The sequence below is a fragment of the Ceratotherium simum genome, chromosome 38, assembly GCF_057802395.1.
Source record: "Ceratotherium simum simum isolate JZ-2026a chromosome 38, ASM5780239v1, whole genome shotgun sequence".
Classification (NCBI taxonomy): domain Eukaryota; kingdom Metazoa; phylum Chordata; class Mammalia; order Perissodactyla; family Rhinocerotidae; genus Ceratotherium; species Ceratotherium simum.
In genome coordinates, this window is record NC_141937.1 from 8,079,169 (window position 1) to 8,096,451 (window position 17,283).

At 40.3% G+C, this 17,283-nt stretch overlaps 1 protein-coding gene across 1 annotated transcript in view; it reads right to left on the reverse strand.

Moving 5' to 3' along the window:
* The window catches only part of SLC22A3 (solute carrier family 22 member 3), a 95,373-nt gene that overhangs the window by 13,976 nt on the left and 64,114 nt on the right, over positions 1-17,283 (reverse strand). The window contains exons 6-7 of the mRNA XM_087425065.1: positions 2,098-2,195; positions 1,764-1,978 (exon numbers count right to left, since the gene is read on the reverse strand). Coding sequence (XP_087281191.1) covers positions 1,764-1,978; positions 2,098-2,195 — 313 coding nt within the window. The remainder of the gene's footprint in view (positions 1-1,763; positions 1,979-2,097; positions 2,196-17,283) is intronic.

The window sequence follows — 17,283 nt, forward strand, 5'->3', positions numbered from 1 at the left end:
TTTCAGACTTGTGGCCTCCAGGACTGTGGAGAATAAATTTCCGTTGTTTCATGCCACTCAGTTTGTGGTACTTTGTTATTGCAGCCCTGGGAAACTAACACACTCAAGAAAAATGAGATAAATGCAAATAGTCTGTTCTGTCTGTCATCAACCATTCCAATATGACAGACAGAGGACTTGACATCTTTTTTTTTTTAATCTATTGTGAGGATAGGCATATCTGCAATTTTATTTAAATAAGGTCTATCTGATGTTTTGGGATTTCATAAACCTTCATATAATTAATAAACTCATCTGTAAATATCTGACTGTTCTCACTTCCACAATATTATCAGTTATTTCCTGATTCTTAGAGGATTTTCAAGAAAGAAAGGAAGGAAGGGAGGGAGGAAGGGGGAGAGAGAGAGAGAGAGAGCGAGGGAGGGAGGGAGGGAGAGAGAGAAAGAAAGACAGACAGAAAGACAGACAGAGAGAAAGACAGAGAGAGAGAGAGGGAGGGAGGGAGGGAGGGAGGAAGGAAGGAAGGAAGAAAGGAAGAAAGAAAGAAAAAGAAAAAGACGGCCTCTCTTGTGCTGACACAAAAGACTACCAGAGAATCCAGCCCTCAGGTAACCCCCATCGCACACCCCCTGGAACATGGAAATAATTGACTTGCTCTAACTCACATGTTCCCTGGGAGTTTGAAAGGCTTGCTCTGTCCAGTGCCTGCTGTGTTCTACAAGAGAGATAATCTGGGGTGTGTTAACAGTGCATTTGGAGTTACCTGCAACCTCTGTACCATGTGCCAGTCATCAAGCCTTCCAAAATTTAATTCTGAAACATCTCTGAAATCAAGCTCTCCCATCCAGGTCCGACTGCCATGACCTTAATTCCTGCTCTCAGCATCTTTCTCTCCTCATTGCCATTGTCCAAACTGCTGCAGCTACAGGGAGGCCACCCCCTTCTCCTCCTCCCGAAGCTCACAAGACCATGCCCAAGCTGCTGGCATGGCCTGTGAGACCAATCACCACTGGTGACAGACATCCCTCAGCCTCCTTGCCTGGATACTCTAGCAATAACAAAGAATGTTTGGTTCCTGGACCGTTAAAGGTGTTTCATCCTTCTGGGAACTATGTTCTCCTTTGGAAAAATCACTCCCACCCTTCTCTTCTGTCTGGTACATTTCCTTCTTCATCCATGCCTAGTTCTCACCTCTGGGAAGCTTTCCCTAACTACCCGCCATGGAAGAATCACTCTCTCCACCTATTTCCTTTTGCTATTTCTGAATCCTGTAAATAATTCTATTATTTCACTTATTACAGTGAGTAGTGAGAGCATTGAAGTGTCTATATCCCTTGCTAGGTTGTCAACCTTTTGAAGTCAAAAACCGTGGCTTTCTTCCTTGTGTAACCTCAGTATTTCACATGGGCCAGCAACACGGCAGATACTCGAGAAATATGTCAAATAACGTCAATGATATCACAAAAGTAAGATAAAAGTGATCAAGAGTAAACCATATCACCACGAGCTAGATTTCACACATCTATTTCATCCAAATAAATGTAAGAATGGAGAAAATAGAAAAATCTATAGAACCAATGTCTTATACAAAATGTTATACTGATTAAGCAGAAGATTGAGTGACACCACGAGAGCATGTCTGCTACCAAGGTTTTGGGGCAATGGTACATTTTCTAAGGACAAGAGGTTCCCCATTCTTGATTATTTTGATTTAAGATTTTTTTCAAGTTCTTGGCTGCCAAACAGACTTGGAGGACAATTACCTTCTGGTAGGAAAGCAGTGACAAGGCATGCCACGCCTGCCACTATATTGCTTGCTGCAAAGGGAAGGCGTCGTCCCAAACGCTCAATGGTTAGTAAGATCAAGAGAGCTCCTGGCAGTTCCACGACTCCTGAGATGAAAAAGTCTATATAAAGGTTGCCTCCTAGAATTCCCAGGCGCATGACGAGTCCTTGGTAAACCACTGCACTCGTGAACCTGGAGCAACATTGAAAGACAACGGAGAACAAGTAAAAGATAACTTCAACCTGACTTGCAGAAAGGGGTGCGTTGTAAATTTGACACAAGCTTTTGAATCCGTCACAAGTCAAACTTACCAAGCAAACATAAGTATAAGTGTGCACTTCCTCATTTGGGGAGTCCTCACCAGATCTAAAAAGGATGGATTACTAACTTCCTCATCTGTAACAGTGATCTATGTAAGAGAAGCAGATTTCAGTAGCAATAGACAACAAGAAACATCTGCATATTATAGATTTGTCACTGACCAGATTCAAAGCTACCAAATCAAATGATCTTACTGACCTGGCCAGGCTCTTTCACTATTACATCTTAAAACCTGAGAATGAAAAGTTTGCTCCTCTAGCCTTTTTAATAGGTCAAATTCACAAAGATGTGGTTGCTGCACTGAGAATCTATTCTTAGGCTAATATCAGCAGTAAAATGTATGCTAAACTGCTCTAAGTAAACAAGGAAAAAAGATGTGTAAAATTCATTTGTGCATTTATTAAATTGGAGAAAATACGCGTAAAAGTGGTGAAAGCAGGTGGGATCCAAACAAGTGTTTCTTTATCTATTAAATCCTCAAACCTGATGTTGACAAATAAGATAGAGTAATGTTAAGTTTAAGAGCAAGCATGGCACCAAAGGTATCATTTTGCTTCTGTCCATTTACTGGAATCTAGCATCTTTTTGATCCAGGAAATTTCAGATCATCTCTATGCGGTCATCAAGTTGGTCTTTTCTTTAGTTCAATTAAACCAATATTGCAGTTTGCCTACTATGTATAATGCACGATAAAAAAACAAACTTAAACAGCAAACCCTCCATAACCACAGCTGCTCCAGTCTAGCATGTCAAAGGAATCACAACACAACCCCCTGCAGTGACAAGTGTTTCACATTTCCATGTGCTTGCACATTCTGTTACCTCTGCTTGGAGAGCCCTTAGATCTCACAGTCCTGATTTCACCTCCCCTGGGAGACCTTTCCTAACCTCAGGGAGAACTGATGACTCCCGATCCGCGCCTCTACTCAGCAGCTTCTATCATCACACCTACACAACCGTGTGCCCTTATGGGCCTACTTCTTTCTCCCTCCTTGAGCTCTGGAGGTCTGGGAGAGCGGACACTGGATCTTAGCACCGAGCAAAGTGCCTGGTGTTCAACACTTTTTTGGGTGATGACTGAATGTTGAAACAAGAAGTCAAGTGCCCTGGCCATGTCTGTTCCTCAGAGTGTTGCCCTCAGTCTTTGCTCTTCTATTAAGTGAGAATCTTGACTAGTAAAGACAGGATGCCTACTGTCTGTTTACTCAACTCCAGATCTGACCCAGATTGACTAGAAATCTAGGCAAAATTTCCCCAAGCCTTTGAGCCAAAAGTGTCTCTACCAACAGTCACAAGAATTTGACTGAGAATAAATTCACACTGATAGGACCTTGTCAATCACCTATTCTAAAGGTTACACTCAATGCATCAACGAAAGCTTGATATCTCCTGCTTATGCTTGCTCCTGGGAAAGTTGCACGCACAAAAGAAAACTGCAAAATGGGTGTCTTTAGATCACTGTCTTTTCCTAAGTCTTTCCAATACTGTGTTTCTTCTATACCAAGACACATATTTTTCACATTTTAACATTTCTTAAATTGGGATGTGTCCTACAACTGAGCTGATAAGAAAGCAATGTGTCACAGTTTCAATAGCATGGTTTTTCTTTCTTAGTGGTACATAAAATGATGATGTGTCTTAGAGTCAATGAAACAATAGTAGTTTTCATGGCAATGCTTGTGGAATAGTAGTTTTAACGGCAATCAATGCTAATTGATTCCACCATCCATTCTTTCTTTCTCCCTTTTGAAAACAGAATCCACTGACTTTTAGTTGGCCACATGGCTGCCAAACTAAAGTCACATTTTCTAGCCTGTCTTTAAATTATGGGTGGCTCTGTGACTAAGATCTCAGCAATGAGGTGGGAGTGGAAGCTATGTGTACAAGTTCTGGGTCCCATCCTTTAAAAAGGCAATGGCTTGCTCTATGTTCACTGTCCTCCTCTTCCCGAGAGATGGAAAAAGAAGATGCTGGTGAACCAGCTTCAACCATACAACCTATTACAGGTGATAGTGGAGAAACAAGACAAGGAACCCGGGTCCAGGAGGGCCTCACAGAGCAAAGTCACCCTCTGGTATTGGGCCACTCACCTCTGGGTGGGCATGTTAGACAGAAAGACGTTTTGCTCTGTTTTGCCACTTATATTTTTTGGTCTCTGTTTCAGCAAGAAGTTGACCTATACCCTAACTAATACAACACCTCTTAAAATGTTCCCTGAACTAATCTTCTAAATTCTAAGACCCCAATGAAAGATTTTTTTTTTCTTACCTACCTTTACCTTTGCTGCTCCAAAAATAAGGCAGGCATACCAACAGCAGAAGACAAGAACTTAGTATGTTATAACAATATATTATTATATGGTTGGTTACCAAAACATTTTTCACAATTAGTTTCTATATATTGCCCACATTAAAATGGCTAGCTTCTACAGCATGTATAATATTTGTTAGATTCTGGGCTAAGTACTTTATATGAATTATTTCATTTAATTCTCATTGAAACTCTCTAAAGTTAGTACTTTTATTAATCCTATTTTATAAATAAGAAAAACTAGGCTTAGGACATTAAATAGCAGGAAGGTAGCCAAGACAGGATTTGAAACCAGGCAGTTGATAGAGATCTTCTGTTCTTAATCCCCACACTACATTACCAAATATATAGAAAGCTTTTTATTCTAGAAAACTTCTGTGTAGTTGATGGTCACTTCTATAGATTTTTAAAAAAGAACATTATACACTTGACCAAAAATATAATCTTCAGTTAAAACACTGTTTTATGGAAAAGTCATATTTGACTAAAATAATTCAGATAAATTAGATTTGACTAAAATAATTTAGATTTTGAAGATCTTTAAATTCAAGATTAAAACCACACATAACAGGAGGGCAGTTTTCCTCCATGGACAGATCATTTATTCCAATGGTTCTTTTCTTCTCACTTAGGGCTTTTCCACAATTCAGACTGGTGTTGGCTCGGTCATGTTCATCCCAGAGGGTTCTCTTCTCTCCAGGGAGTCCCTCATAACTCTGCTTGTCTACACAGCTGCACCACTGTTCACCCAGACCACACAGATGGCGACAATCTTTATTTTTCTTTTCAAAAGCAATATTCACAACAATTTATTATGGACTCCCCTTTATTTCCTCTCCAATCTTCTTATTTTCTGCCTATGGCTATGATTTCTATCCACTAGATAAGACTCTGAACAAGTTCACTTTCATTCAGGCCCCACTGGCAACATCCCAGAGTTTGAGGGAAATCTTACATCACATATTTCAAAATCTCTTGTGAATTCAGGGAGATAATTTAACATTTAAACACCTTTGTAGATTTTTCAATTATTCGTGGTTCTTAACTGTTTCTAAGTGATAAAATAACTGAGTATCTCTTGCCTTCATATTAGCTCTGCAGATGTCACTTTTTCCTGATCAAATCTCTAGGCTGGTTAACATGACATGTTAGATTTTTGACAAGACAATAGTGATCTGATGGTCTAATCCAGAGGTCAGCAAACTTTTTTGTAAAGGGCAAGAGAGTAAGTACTTTTGGTTTTGTGGGCTACAAGGTCTCTGTTGGAACTATTTAACTTTGCCATTGTAGTGTGAAAGCAGCCAAAGATGGATACTAAATGGATGACTGTGGCTGGGCTCCAATAAAACTTTGTTTACAGAAACAGGCAGCAAAACAGGTCTGGCCCACAGGCTGTAGATTGCCGATCTGTGAACTAGAAGGTTAGTGCTGGAGGAACTTATATAGAGATACTACTCTTATTTCCATTACAGAGAGGAAGAAGTTGAGGCACAGGAAAGCTAAGTAGCTTACCCAGTGAGGACTAACAGACAGTAAGTTGATGAGCCAGGATATTGATACCTAAGTCTGTCTTGCTAACCACTATCCTATACTGTGTCTATAGTATGCAGAATATAATATTTATTTTATTGTTTAAAAGTATGCTTGTTATCATTTCACTAATGGTTCTCACAGGACAGTGGGATTATGGTGGTTTTTACTTTCTTCTTTTTGGTTACAAATATTCTCTTAAAATTAAAATTTAAACCTATGTTACTTTTGTAACAAGGAAAAAATAGCCGACTTTTTTGTTGTTGACTCAGTATCAGTCTCCCTTTCTCTTTCTTAATAGAACTCCCACCATACCCACCACACACACAAACACACAAACACACACACACCCATATACACAATTCATCAATTCATGTTCTCAGGGGCGCTGACTCTGTTTCCAGTTGTAGGGGCAGGCTTGATTATCTAAGGGTAATTATACCCTCTGTGCCAGTGACCAGGCATATGACTTATTCTGAACCAATGAGGAATGGACATGTGACCCAATTTGAGCCAATGAGAAATGGGCATGTGACCTAATTTGAACCAATGAGAGATGGACATGTGACCTAATTTGAACCAATGAGAGATGGACATGTGACCTAATTTGAACCAATGAGAAAAGGGCTTCTGGGAAAGTCTTTCATTGCTCTTATGTCAGAAGTTCCTGAAGGAATCTTCTCTCTCTTCCCTCAGGGAATTAATGAGGAAATGGTGGGCTCAAATAGATCATAGCAGCCATCCTACACTCAGGAGAGAACCAGTATAAAGACAAAGCCACCCTGTCAGCGGAACATAGGGAGAGGGAACACCGTGGCTTGAGGGGATTGTTGAGACCTGAGTCTGGCCAACCCAGAACCCTGCTGTAACTCTAGAATTCCAGATATATGAGCCAGGAAATGTGTTTATTGTCTAAGCCCATTTAAGTTGGTTTTCTGTTACTCGTTGCCAAAAGTAGGATTATCTGGAGAATTCAGTCCAGAACAATGCTTTTACTTTAATAACTGAATATTTTAGGCAAAATAATTTTGTTTTGGATAAAATAATTACTTCAATACTCCAATTCACTGTGTAAAAATATTTGAGATTAGTCTTATTTCAAAATTTTAAGACTTAGACTCAAGCAGTCATATAATCTCTGCTTTTCCAAAGCACAAATTTAATGCCTAATATATATCCTCTAGTGAAAGAATACAGAGTGCTGATAACAAGTGGAGGTAATCGAGACCGTAAAACTTATCTTGCTTGTCCAGTGAATGAAAGGATTAATCGTACTTCCAAGCAAGTAAGTATTTTGCCAATTTAACAACAAATCCAGCTGGTCTTTGATTTACTGACATGTTCTCCACAGTGACGCAGATATTCTGAAAGATGACCCACTTTCTGGGTGTCCAAAGACCTTGAGAGGCTAAAAGCCGTATCTCGGATGGAACTCATCCAATAAAGTCTTGGCAACTCATGTGCGGTGTCGGCTACAGCTATTATTCTTTTACTACTTCTAGCTCTGTATTTTTTAAATTAAGCTGTGCTGTTTTTCTATTGCCGAACGGTTACCAGATTTTGCCTAGTCTGAGTCAGATACAGAATAGAAATGCTATATCAAGTTATTACATATATTTTTAAATTTGTTGTATTGAGATATGATTTACATACAATAGAATTTAGCAATTTTAAGCACACACTTCAGTGAATTTTGACAAGTGTGCAGAGTCGTATAACAACTACCGCCATCATGATATCGCCATTACTCCAAAAAGCTTCCTCTTGTCTCTTTGCAGTCTGTCCCCCTACCCTTAGCCCCCGACAACCTCTCATCTGCTTTCTGTCATTACAGTTCTGCGTTTTCTGGAACTTCATACAAATGGCACCATATATTATGTTGTCTTTTGTATCTAGCTTGGCACTGTATTTTGTCAAATATTTATGTCATCTAAGCGGTGTCTGCTTGCTTCATTTTGGAGCAAGAGAAGGGAAATGCCCTTGGTAACATCTATCTGTTTGGAGTCTTGTTGACTAGTAACGTCACTCATAGAAAAAGGTATTGCTCATGGTTAAACCGCACACATTGGTTTCTTGATATTTACTGAGCTGATTGCTGTTTGGTCTATGTGTCTCTTAATTGTCTTTTAATTCTGCCAAGACCTTTGTTTCATATCAACAATGATGTACCCTATATGAATAGGGTATTCATCTTTGTTTGATTAATCTAGCTCTATTTATAATTCTTCCTGGTGCCTTTCTGAAACATTTCTTCAAGTTGACATTTTAATTTAAATTGCCAAGGAAGAGAAATACATTATAAAAAACAATCTGTTATAAATGTGATGTTCAGAGTTCCCCCAATGGGGGACTGGTTTCTGGTCAAGAAAGACAACCAGCCAGGGTCAGGCCAGAGACGCGGCATTTTACTAGGACATTTTCTTACAGTGCATTATCTAAATTCTATGAGCCTTAGTTCTCTCATCAGTAGCATGAGGATAGTAACACTCACTTCATGAGTATTTTGAAGATTCAATTAGATAACCCCTATATATACACCTGGCACACAGTAAGTGCTCAATAATGGAGGCTGTCAACATTAATATTTTTTATAACATTTCCAGAGATATTTTATTTCCAGATGATAATTCACTTGGCACTTTCTCATCCTTCCACAGTTAGTAATTTGTGATTGATGCTATAATGCAATAAAGGGAGATGCTTTTAAAGGTACTTTGACATGAACTGCTTTGTAAAGAAAATGGTCATTGTGCCCTTTTTTTTAAAGGAAAGGATGTCTTTTTATATTGGATTTTCTTAAAGACACCAGGTATACCTAATGTGAATTTGGCACTGTTGATCGCCCAGGCCTTAGATGGGGTAATTTTTCACAAATGTACACACAAGAAAATGACACTTAGAGAACTTGCTACTCAAAGTGTGGTCCCTGAATCAGCAGTGTGGGCATCAGCAGGGAGCTTGTTAAACATGTCCTACACCAGATTAGGGAATCAGAATCTGCATTTTAACGACATCCCAGGAGACTAGTGTGAGAAGCACTGATAGTCAATGAATAACAATCCTGCTGACTCCTAGTATTTATTATTCCTGGGCTGAGAAGGAATGTGAGTCACCCCGGGTTTAGGAGGGAAGGACACAGCCTATCAGCAGGGTCTGCCAGGGGCAGGGGAGGGGAACAGTGTCAGGGAGCTGCATTCCTAGCCTTGTGGTTTCATCTGGTTGTTCTCAATAGGTGGACTTTTCATCAGTTAGCGTATTTTACAAGGAAAGGTGAAGCCACAGATGAAAAGTGCAATTTATCTGTTCTTGAGTCTAACGCTGTGATGTAGTCAGTAAAGGCGTCGTCACAAGTTCCCTACAGGCTCTGTTCTCCAGAAGCTTTTAATCTCTAAGAAGTCTGTGTGAATAAAATATTCCTTGAGGATATGGGGCTCATTGATTTGGAGGAGCAGGAGCCACCCACAAAGTTAAACTACCCATGGGTCTTTCATACAAGCATCGGGAGCTGGAGGGCTTGAGTGGGCCAGGAGGAAGTACATGTGACTGCCATGGCGTACTGATGGCCCCCACTCCACTGCCTCTTGGATGACCCCATTTGTCAGACAAAGGCCAGCACCAGAAGGTCCAGGAACACCACAGAGCTTTGGCCGGCTTCTAGGTGGCAACAGTGCTACCTGGTATCCATAAAAGAGAATTCACCAAATTACCCATAGTGCTTTGGGAATTTTTAAAGACCTCATTATACTTTAAAACAAGAGTAGAGAAAATACTCACCATAATGAGTTCAGGTGATCAAGAAATGTTCATATTAAAATTGTCATGAGTATCTGATGCTTATTAAAATAGTTAAAAACAAGTCCCAGTCACCTAGACCAGCCTTGTCCCATAAAAATATATTGTGAGTCACAATTGTCAGTTTAAATTTTCTAGAAGCCATATTAAAAGAGGTAAAAAGAAACAGGCAAAATTAATTTTAATAATATGTTCCATTTAATCCAATTTGTCCAAAATGTTATCATTTCAACATGTAATTAATATGAAATTACTAATGAGATATTTTAGGTGTTGTATGTCATACTGAATCTTTGAAATCCACCATGCCACTCGCTTACTCTCATGGCACATCTCAGTTCAGACTAGCCACACTTCAGGGCTTCATCATGCACGTGGCTAGTGGCTACTGTACTGGACAGAGTGGGTCCAAATAACCTCATACTCAGCCAGCGCTTTTGTCAGGATACTCTGTAGAGAAGATATTTATTCCATTCGTTTGAGCCCAGCCTGAAAGCGTCCCTCCCCTCCCCTGCACGGCTGGGCACGCTGCCTAGAACAGCGAAAGCGCATTTCTCTAGAGGCCCCCCTGAGGGAGCCGAAGTGCAGCCTCAATATTCGCAAAGGTCAAAGGGTTGCAGCTGTGGGGCATATGTTGGAACATTTCTTCATTTCTTAAAAACAAATCTGGAGAGGGTTTTATTTTTTTAGGGGGGGAGGTGTTAACAGAAGAGAAAGAGAGAGGAAGAAAGAAGGGAACGCACTCTTATGTTCCAAAACTCTGACCCGAAAGACCCAGAACCAAAATCTGATGTTAGTGGATTGAATTAAAGATGCCACTGGACCCTCCAATAGCACTGACAAGTGTCAGTGATCATTACTGAAACAGAAAAGTTCTAAATATCAAAATTTAAAGAACGTCCAATGTCTTAATTGAACGTCTGTAAGTCACTAGTTAGTCAAGGATTTTTTTTGATAAGGGAGAAGAAGCTAGTGAGTGAATTAAAGCAAATCATCTGATATGTCACAAATAAAAGCCACAAGCACATACTCCCACCCATCAACATTCTCATCATTATTTCTTTTTGGGCTTCTGAAGGCTTCAGAAACTGCTTTAATAAGACCACGGTCTTTGACATGATAACAATAGGATATAAACTCATGAGATGGCCCTTCTCCACACCAGCTGGGGGAATATTTTCCACTAGGTTCTGGCTCTTTCTCGCACCCAGCTCTATCTTTTCCAGATGTGCAGGTGTTTGCAGGATTCTAGTAAAATTGCTACTTCTCCCAGTTAGATTCCTGGCAGGTGTCTTTCTGCCTGGGCCTGGGAACAGGAGGCACTCTGCCCCTACTCTGGGTCGGGAGCAGGCAAGGACAGCCAGGGTGACACCAGGCCCCATTCCATGAGTGCCCAGGCCGTGATGGGCAAGTCCAGGACGGTGTTCTCAGAGAGCCTGCAGGTTGGGGTCAGCTGCCTCCCGTATTCCTGCCCGTCTTTTTCTCAGGGGACTGGGTCCCTCTACTCTTTGCCTTCCTACAGCTGTCACCAGCCTCTCAGCAAGCCTCCAGTAGAGTCCTTGCACAGACCCTGCGCTCCCCATCAGCTTGGTTGACAGGCATCTCTTTAGGATGTTTTGTCTAAATCTCTGCCCTGGGCTGGCCCCAGCCTGCTGGCTGTGCCCCGAGAGAGGCTGCCTGCCCTTCCCTTTCCTCCGTTTTCCATAAGCTCCAGGACCTTGTTCCCCTGAGTGCAGTCTTCCTTCTGTTCCCAGTACACCCTGAAGCTGTGGTTTCTCTGACCACAAAATGGGTCTTCATATTTTCTGTTCTATTTTTCCGTAAGAACGTTTAAAATTGTGTTCACACTTTGACCAAGTTATTTTTTTACCAATTATAAGGTGAAACCTACTTTGCAGTAGTAATTTGAATTGAAAATAATTTATCTTCCTAAATTGGTGTCTCTCAAACGAATCCTGTATTCTAAATAGCTTTTTTCTTTTAAAAGAGATCTGTAGTGGTACACATTAGCACTGTTTGGTAAATAGTTTTGGTTCCCTTTCTCCCTCCCCGTCCCATTATAGGGGTGTGATAGAATTCCGCTCCTTTGCCCCTTGTGATTGGGTGGGGCCACCCACCCAAACCTGCCAATGAGTTGTGAGCACTTCATTGCTGAAGCAGGACCCTCTAGAACACTCCCTTTTCTGAGATGGTCCAGGCTGTGCCTGCTAGGACAGCCTGGATAAAAGACTGAGGACCCCGTGCCAAGAGAGGAGCCCCCAGGCAACCTAGGTGGCACAGACAAGAGTGAGTCCTTTGTTTTTATTTTTTTTATTTTTTTAAATTTTCCCCCCAAAGCCCCAGTAGATAGTTGTATGTCACAGCTGCACATCCTTCTAGTTGCTGTATGTGGGACGCGGCCTCAGCATGGCCGGAGAAGCAGTGCGTCGGTGCGCGCCCGGGATCCGAACCGGGGCCTCCAGCAGTGGAGCGCGCGCACTTAACCGCTAAGCCACGGGGCCGGCCCCTGTTGTTTTAATCCACTGAGATTTTGGTAATGTTTGTGACACACACGCCTTAGCCTATCCTGGGTGATAAAGAGTCCATAGATTTCTCAAGTTTAGGGGAAAAACCCTCTGGTCTACATCTTCTTCTCAATAGGAATTTATTATGCTAAGTACTCAGTTTTTATTTTGAAGTAATTAAACTAAGACTGTTCAATGTAGATTTGAGAAAGTTGCAATTTTTATGATTTTGTTTGTTTCTTAGAATTAATGAACCCTTCGGATAAAATCACACCATTAAAATTCCTAAAAAGAAACAAGGACTATTTCTATTGCGTTTTCAATTAATAGGCACTAATCAGTTTATCACAGAAATGAACCATTAGTGTGTAACACTGAGGCAGAGAGAGCCCTGGGTGGAACTGCCGTCTTGTGGCAACTCTTAGTTAAGAGCTTATGCCGCTGTCTAATGAAAAGGCTAATCAAATTTCAGCCCCCAAGTAAATCTAAGGAAGGTGTCGGTGGGTCTAAACATCATGACCTCTTTTTACATATATGAAGCGTGCTCATACACATGACCTCCTTTTGAGAGGTATGGAGGTATTTGAGGCGGTATTGTCTCAGAGAGCAATTCTCATTTTTAAAGAATGAGAACATTGGGGGAACATTCATATCCCTCCTGCCTTTGCATTACTGATGTTCAGACTTTGAATAGTACTGCTTCATGTCAGCGATGAACAGAGAACAAAGTCCAGAATCAGAAAACGTGCTTTAGAAGGTGAGAAGTATTTGGTGCGTTTCCTAACAAAACATTTATCTTTTAAAGCCAAGAGTGTGAAGATGACTGGTAGCTGTATGTGAATCTGAGGTCTCAAGGTTGTGGCTCATAGAGCTTCGCAACTGTGCTGTGTTCGCTGATAACACTGTCTGTAGCCTAGCTAAAACCCGCAGCACAGAAGTATGTATTTAAGTTACTAATTATTGGGTTCCTTAAAAATAGTAGACAGGTTTTAGGTTGTAAACTAATTTAGACTCAGAAATGGGAATTTGGTAAATGATGACTCTGCTTATTTGCTGGTTCTCAGAAAACTGGCTCCGTGTTGAGACAAATAAAGGTGGATCCCTACTTCAGGAGCCATGAATTCAGGCCTGAATTTGACAGTGAAAGCCATAAACTAATAGAAGAATATCTTTGCGACCTTTGGATGCAAAAGAATATTTCTTAAATAAAACCTATAAAACAATCAATAGGCAAAAATATACACTGATTTGACCTTATCATATCAGTTTAAGGATTTAAGGATTTTTGTTCAATGAAAAAAAAATAGGTAAAGTTAATGGGTAGCCAAAATGCTGGAAGATGTTTACAATTTATAAAACTAGCAAGGGGATAATATTTAGTATATAAAAGGAGATCCTACAAATTGAAGGAGACAAAACACCAGAAAACCCAACAAAAATGGGCAAGAATATGGTGAGGCAATCCACAGAGAAGGAACCCAAATAGCAAAGGCATATGCATGAAGATGTGCTGAATCTCACTAATAACCAGAGACGTGCAACTTAAAACACTCAGGAGACTGGCCAAAATTAGAAGACTGGAAAATACCAAATGTGTTATATGGGCAATTGGGACACTCAGATACGACTAGCGGGTGTGCACAGGAAGCAACCCGGCCTTACCTACTGAGCTTGCCTGCATCCCAGGACCCAGTAGTTCCACCCGTAGGCATTATACTCCATGGGAAACCTCACAAAGGTTCAAAGGGGACATGTTTGCAAACATCTATCACAATTATTGGAGGCAATCCAGGTGCCTGTCTTTAGGAGGATGGAGATGTGAAATATAGCAGACGTGGACTGATGAAAACCACACAGCACTCACATGTGAGCAAGATGGGTAGGCCTTTGAAACATACTGCTTTGTGAAAAGTAAGAAATGGAACCAGATCTACAGCAGCCCAGTGCCATTTATGTGACCTAAATGCACACATTCGACAAGTTCTAATTTATAAGGGCACATGAATATCAAAGGGCATCAATGAAGCACATTCAGTTGGGAACCTGCTGAGAGGGAGAGTGGGGAGAGTGGAAGAAGGGGAAAATAAAATCAAATAAACACGAGAGGAGCCTTGCACAGCCCAACGATGTGCCACGCACAGAAAGGTCGGATTAACTCAACCTCGTACAGGGTAACTTAGAAGTCATCTCGGAACTTCCTCTGTTTCCAGGGCTTTCAGATTTGCCAACTATCCAAATTTTGCCTTTCTTCTGCACCTCAGAAAGCCCTAAGTTTCATATTTATCTACTTGCACTTGGGGGATGCTGAGAAACTTTTCCAAAGAATGTCAAGTACAGTTGAACAGTTAAAAGAACAATGGATATGCACCTCAATAAATATCAGTCCTTGGTGCCTTCTAGAATTGGCAAGCTGCTCCCTCTTCTGTTTCTTGATTTGCAAAATATTTTCTGCATACAGTTCCTTACTGTTCATTGGTATGTCCTTTATGGCTCAAGGCAGAAAGATCTCTAGAGACGGACGAGATGCTCTTATGTACAAGCTATGAGCAGGTGGCATATGCCATCCCTGGAATTCCGATATTGGAGGTTGTTGGTAGCAAGCTGTGTATAGTCACATGGCTTGATCTCTGGACCACAGTAACATGCATTGTTATATTGTGTTCACGGTTCACTCTGACTTGAACTGTGACTTGATTTATTGTATTCTAACAAGTATATAGGTTAATTTCTATCATTAACAGATGTACTGACCAAGATCCAATTAGAATATCTTTCTATCTGTAAATGAACGCAATCAAAATTAAAACACAGTAAAATGGTTTCCAAACACTACACTTAAGATTTAAGCTGTTCTTCAACTTTAAATGAAAGAAAAAATTTATAGTTAGTTCTATTAAACTTATCTATATGATGAAAGTGAGTACAGTTGAATAGTTAAGAAACTATTAGTAGGGGGAGACAGAAAACTCCAAAAAGAGAAAAAGCAATAATGGAGAATTGGAGAAAATATAAGGCATCTTGAATGCATGTTGGGAGACATTTTTGAAAGTGAATATTACACAGAGGTTGTTTAACAAGTAAATGTTTTGAACACAGTGCTTAGTAACTGTTTGCTGAATAAATGGATGAACAAATGAAGATGAATTCCTGCTACATTGTGTGTGTCAATATACTTCTGTTTCTGGGACAACCTCAGGTCAATTACATTTAAATGGTTTTTCTAAACATGTAGTGACCAAACAAAATATTCTGTGATTCAGTTTGTAATGTGAAAAATATTTTCACTGCAACAATTAATAATCAACTTGAACTTGAGAGGCTGGTTATTTTTAGACAACAAACTGTACCAAGTAGTTTACAGAACTGTGGAAAGAGAGGAGACTGTAAGAAATACTACATGAAATAGATTCCATATTTCACTCTATTGCCATCAAAGAGTTAGACCCCTGTTAATTTTAGAGCAGCCTGTATAAATACAGTATGTAAACTGTTATGAATTGCAGAGTGAAATACTTGAATTGTCTTTAGTAAAATTTGTCTAAGTCAGGTCTCAAAGAGAAGTACTTAAGCCTAGAGACTCCACTATTGTTCAAAACATGCAGGTGAGTACTTATTCTCTACTGAACTCTGTGCCACAAAAATAATCATGGTGAGTACTCATTCAATAAGCCTTCCTCAAGATCTAAACTATTAGTGGTGTGTTGGCTCTGAAAGGCAAGCAGGAAAAGAAAACAAGGATTCACCTTTGCGAGACAGAAGGCAATTGTACACCAAGTTGCTCAACTCTTCCTACTCAATGTGTAGAACTTATCCTAAAGGACAGTGGAAGAACAGAATATAATGAACTTGAGTTTATTTGATTGAATCAAAAAAATGAATGAATCTTGGAAGTTGTCAAGAATTCTGTTTGTCAAGACTCTATGGGGTCCTTCAGCTTTTCCGGAGAACATCTTATAACCTTAACCCCGAGAGCTCAGGCCAGGGTTGTTCAACAGAGGGTGACGAATCTTCTTTGTGCTTACAGCTCAGTGACTCATCCTTTTTGAGTATGAGGACTTCTGGTTAATGTCAAAGGATTTAATGGTTGTCCACATGACAAAACTTATGCTTTTAATTTCTGTTCATTGAGACCACATGACACAAATTTACTACAAACTTAACAAGGCTTTTCAATTCATTAGTAAATATTAATCACAATTGCATCTACCGTCATCTGAAAAAATAGTATGTATTTATCCAAGATGTATTAATTCATTCTACAGACAAGGCTTGGTTGCAAATGTTTTGTGGACTTTTGCAATAACTCCATAGTCCCCAAGGATCTGTGGCCCACTGGGACAGACTGTCACATGATTCTGCCATCAACTCAGGGGCTGAGGTTACAGCTGCTGGGCCACAGGAGTGTGTTAGCAAGAACGTCGAAATTGGCTTGTCAGGGTTTCCCCTCTGCTCTCCCTCCATGCCCATTACTAGGGAAGGTGACAAACTTTTGCTTTTACATGAAAGTTTCCTCTAGCAGGAAAAATTATCCTTGGTTCTGGCCATTTCTCAATATTCCCTATGTTTTTCTCCTGGGAAGGATATAAAGACTTCTCCACTCCTTAAGGCCTCTTTTATTCAGTCACCTAAGAAAGGTGCATTCACTATTTTGAGAAAGAAGGCTTCCTCTCAATCAGGTCCCCTTTCTGTACATTTTAAATTATACTTCTTTCCCTCTGATAGCGCCAAATTCAAAGAAAAAAGAAAACAGAGCAGATCCATATTATTTGTTCCAAACCAAGAAATCTAGCCATCTCGGGATTTCATGGGCCTAGTCCTGTTTGTATCTGCATCCACTTGAAGAAGCGTTGCTATGGTAACACAACCGGATGGTCTTCATCCAGCCATCTGTTAGATGGAGCTGAATTTTTATTTTTTCTAGGGAAGAGAGGATTTATCCCTTGAAAATCAAGCATCTGATACCTTTTATACCATATTCCTGGATGGGACCTCAAGGGGTTGAAACGAATGGATCTCAGTGTGCTTTCTCTCTGTTTAGCA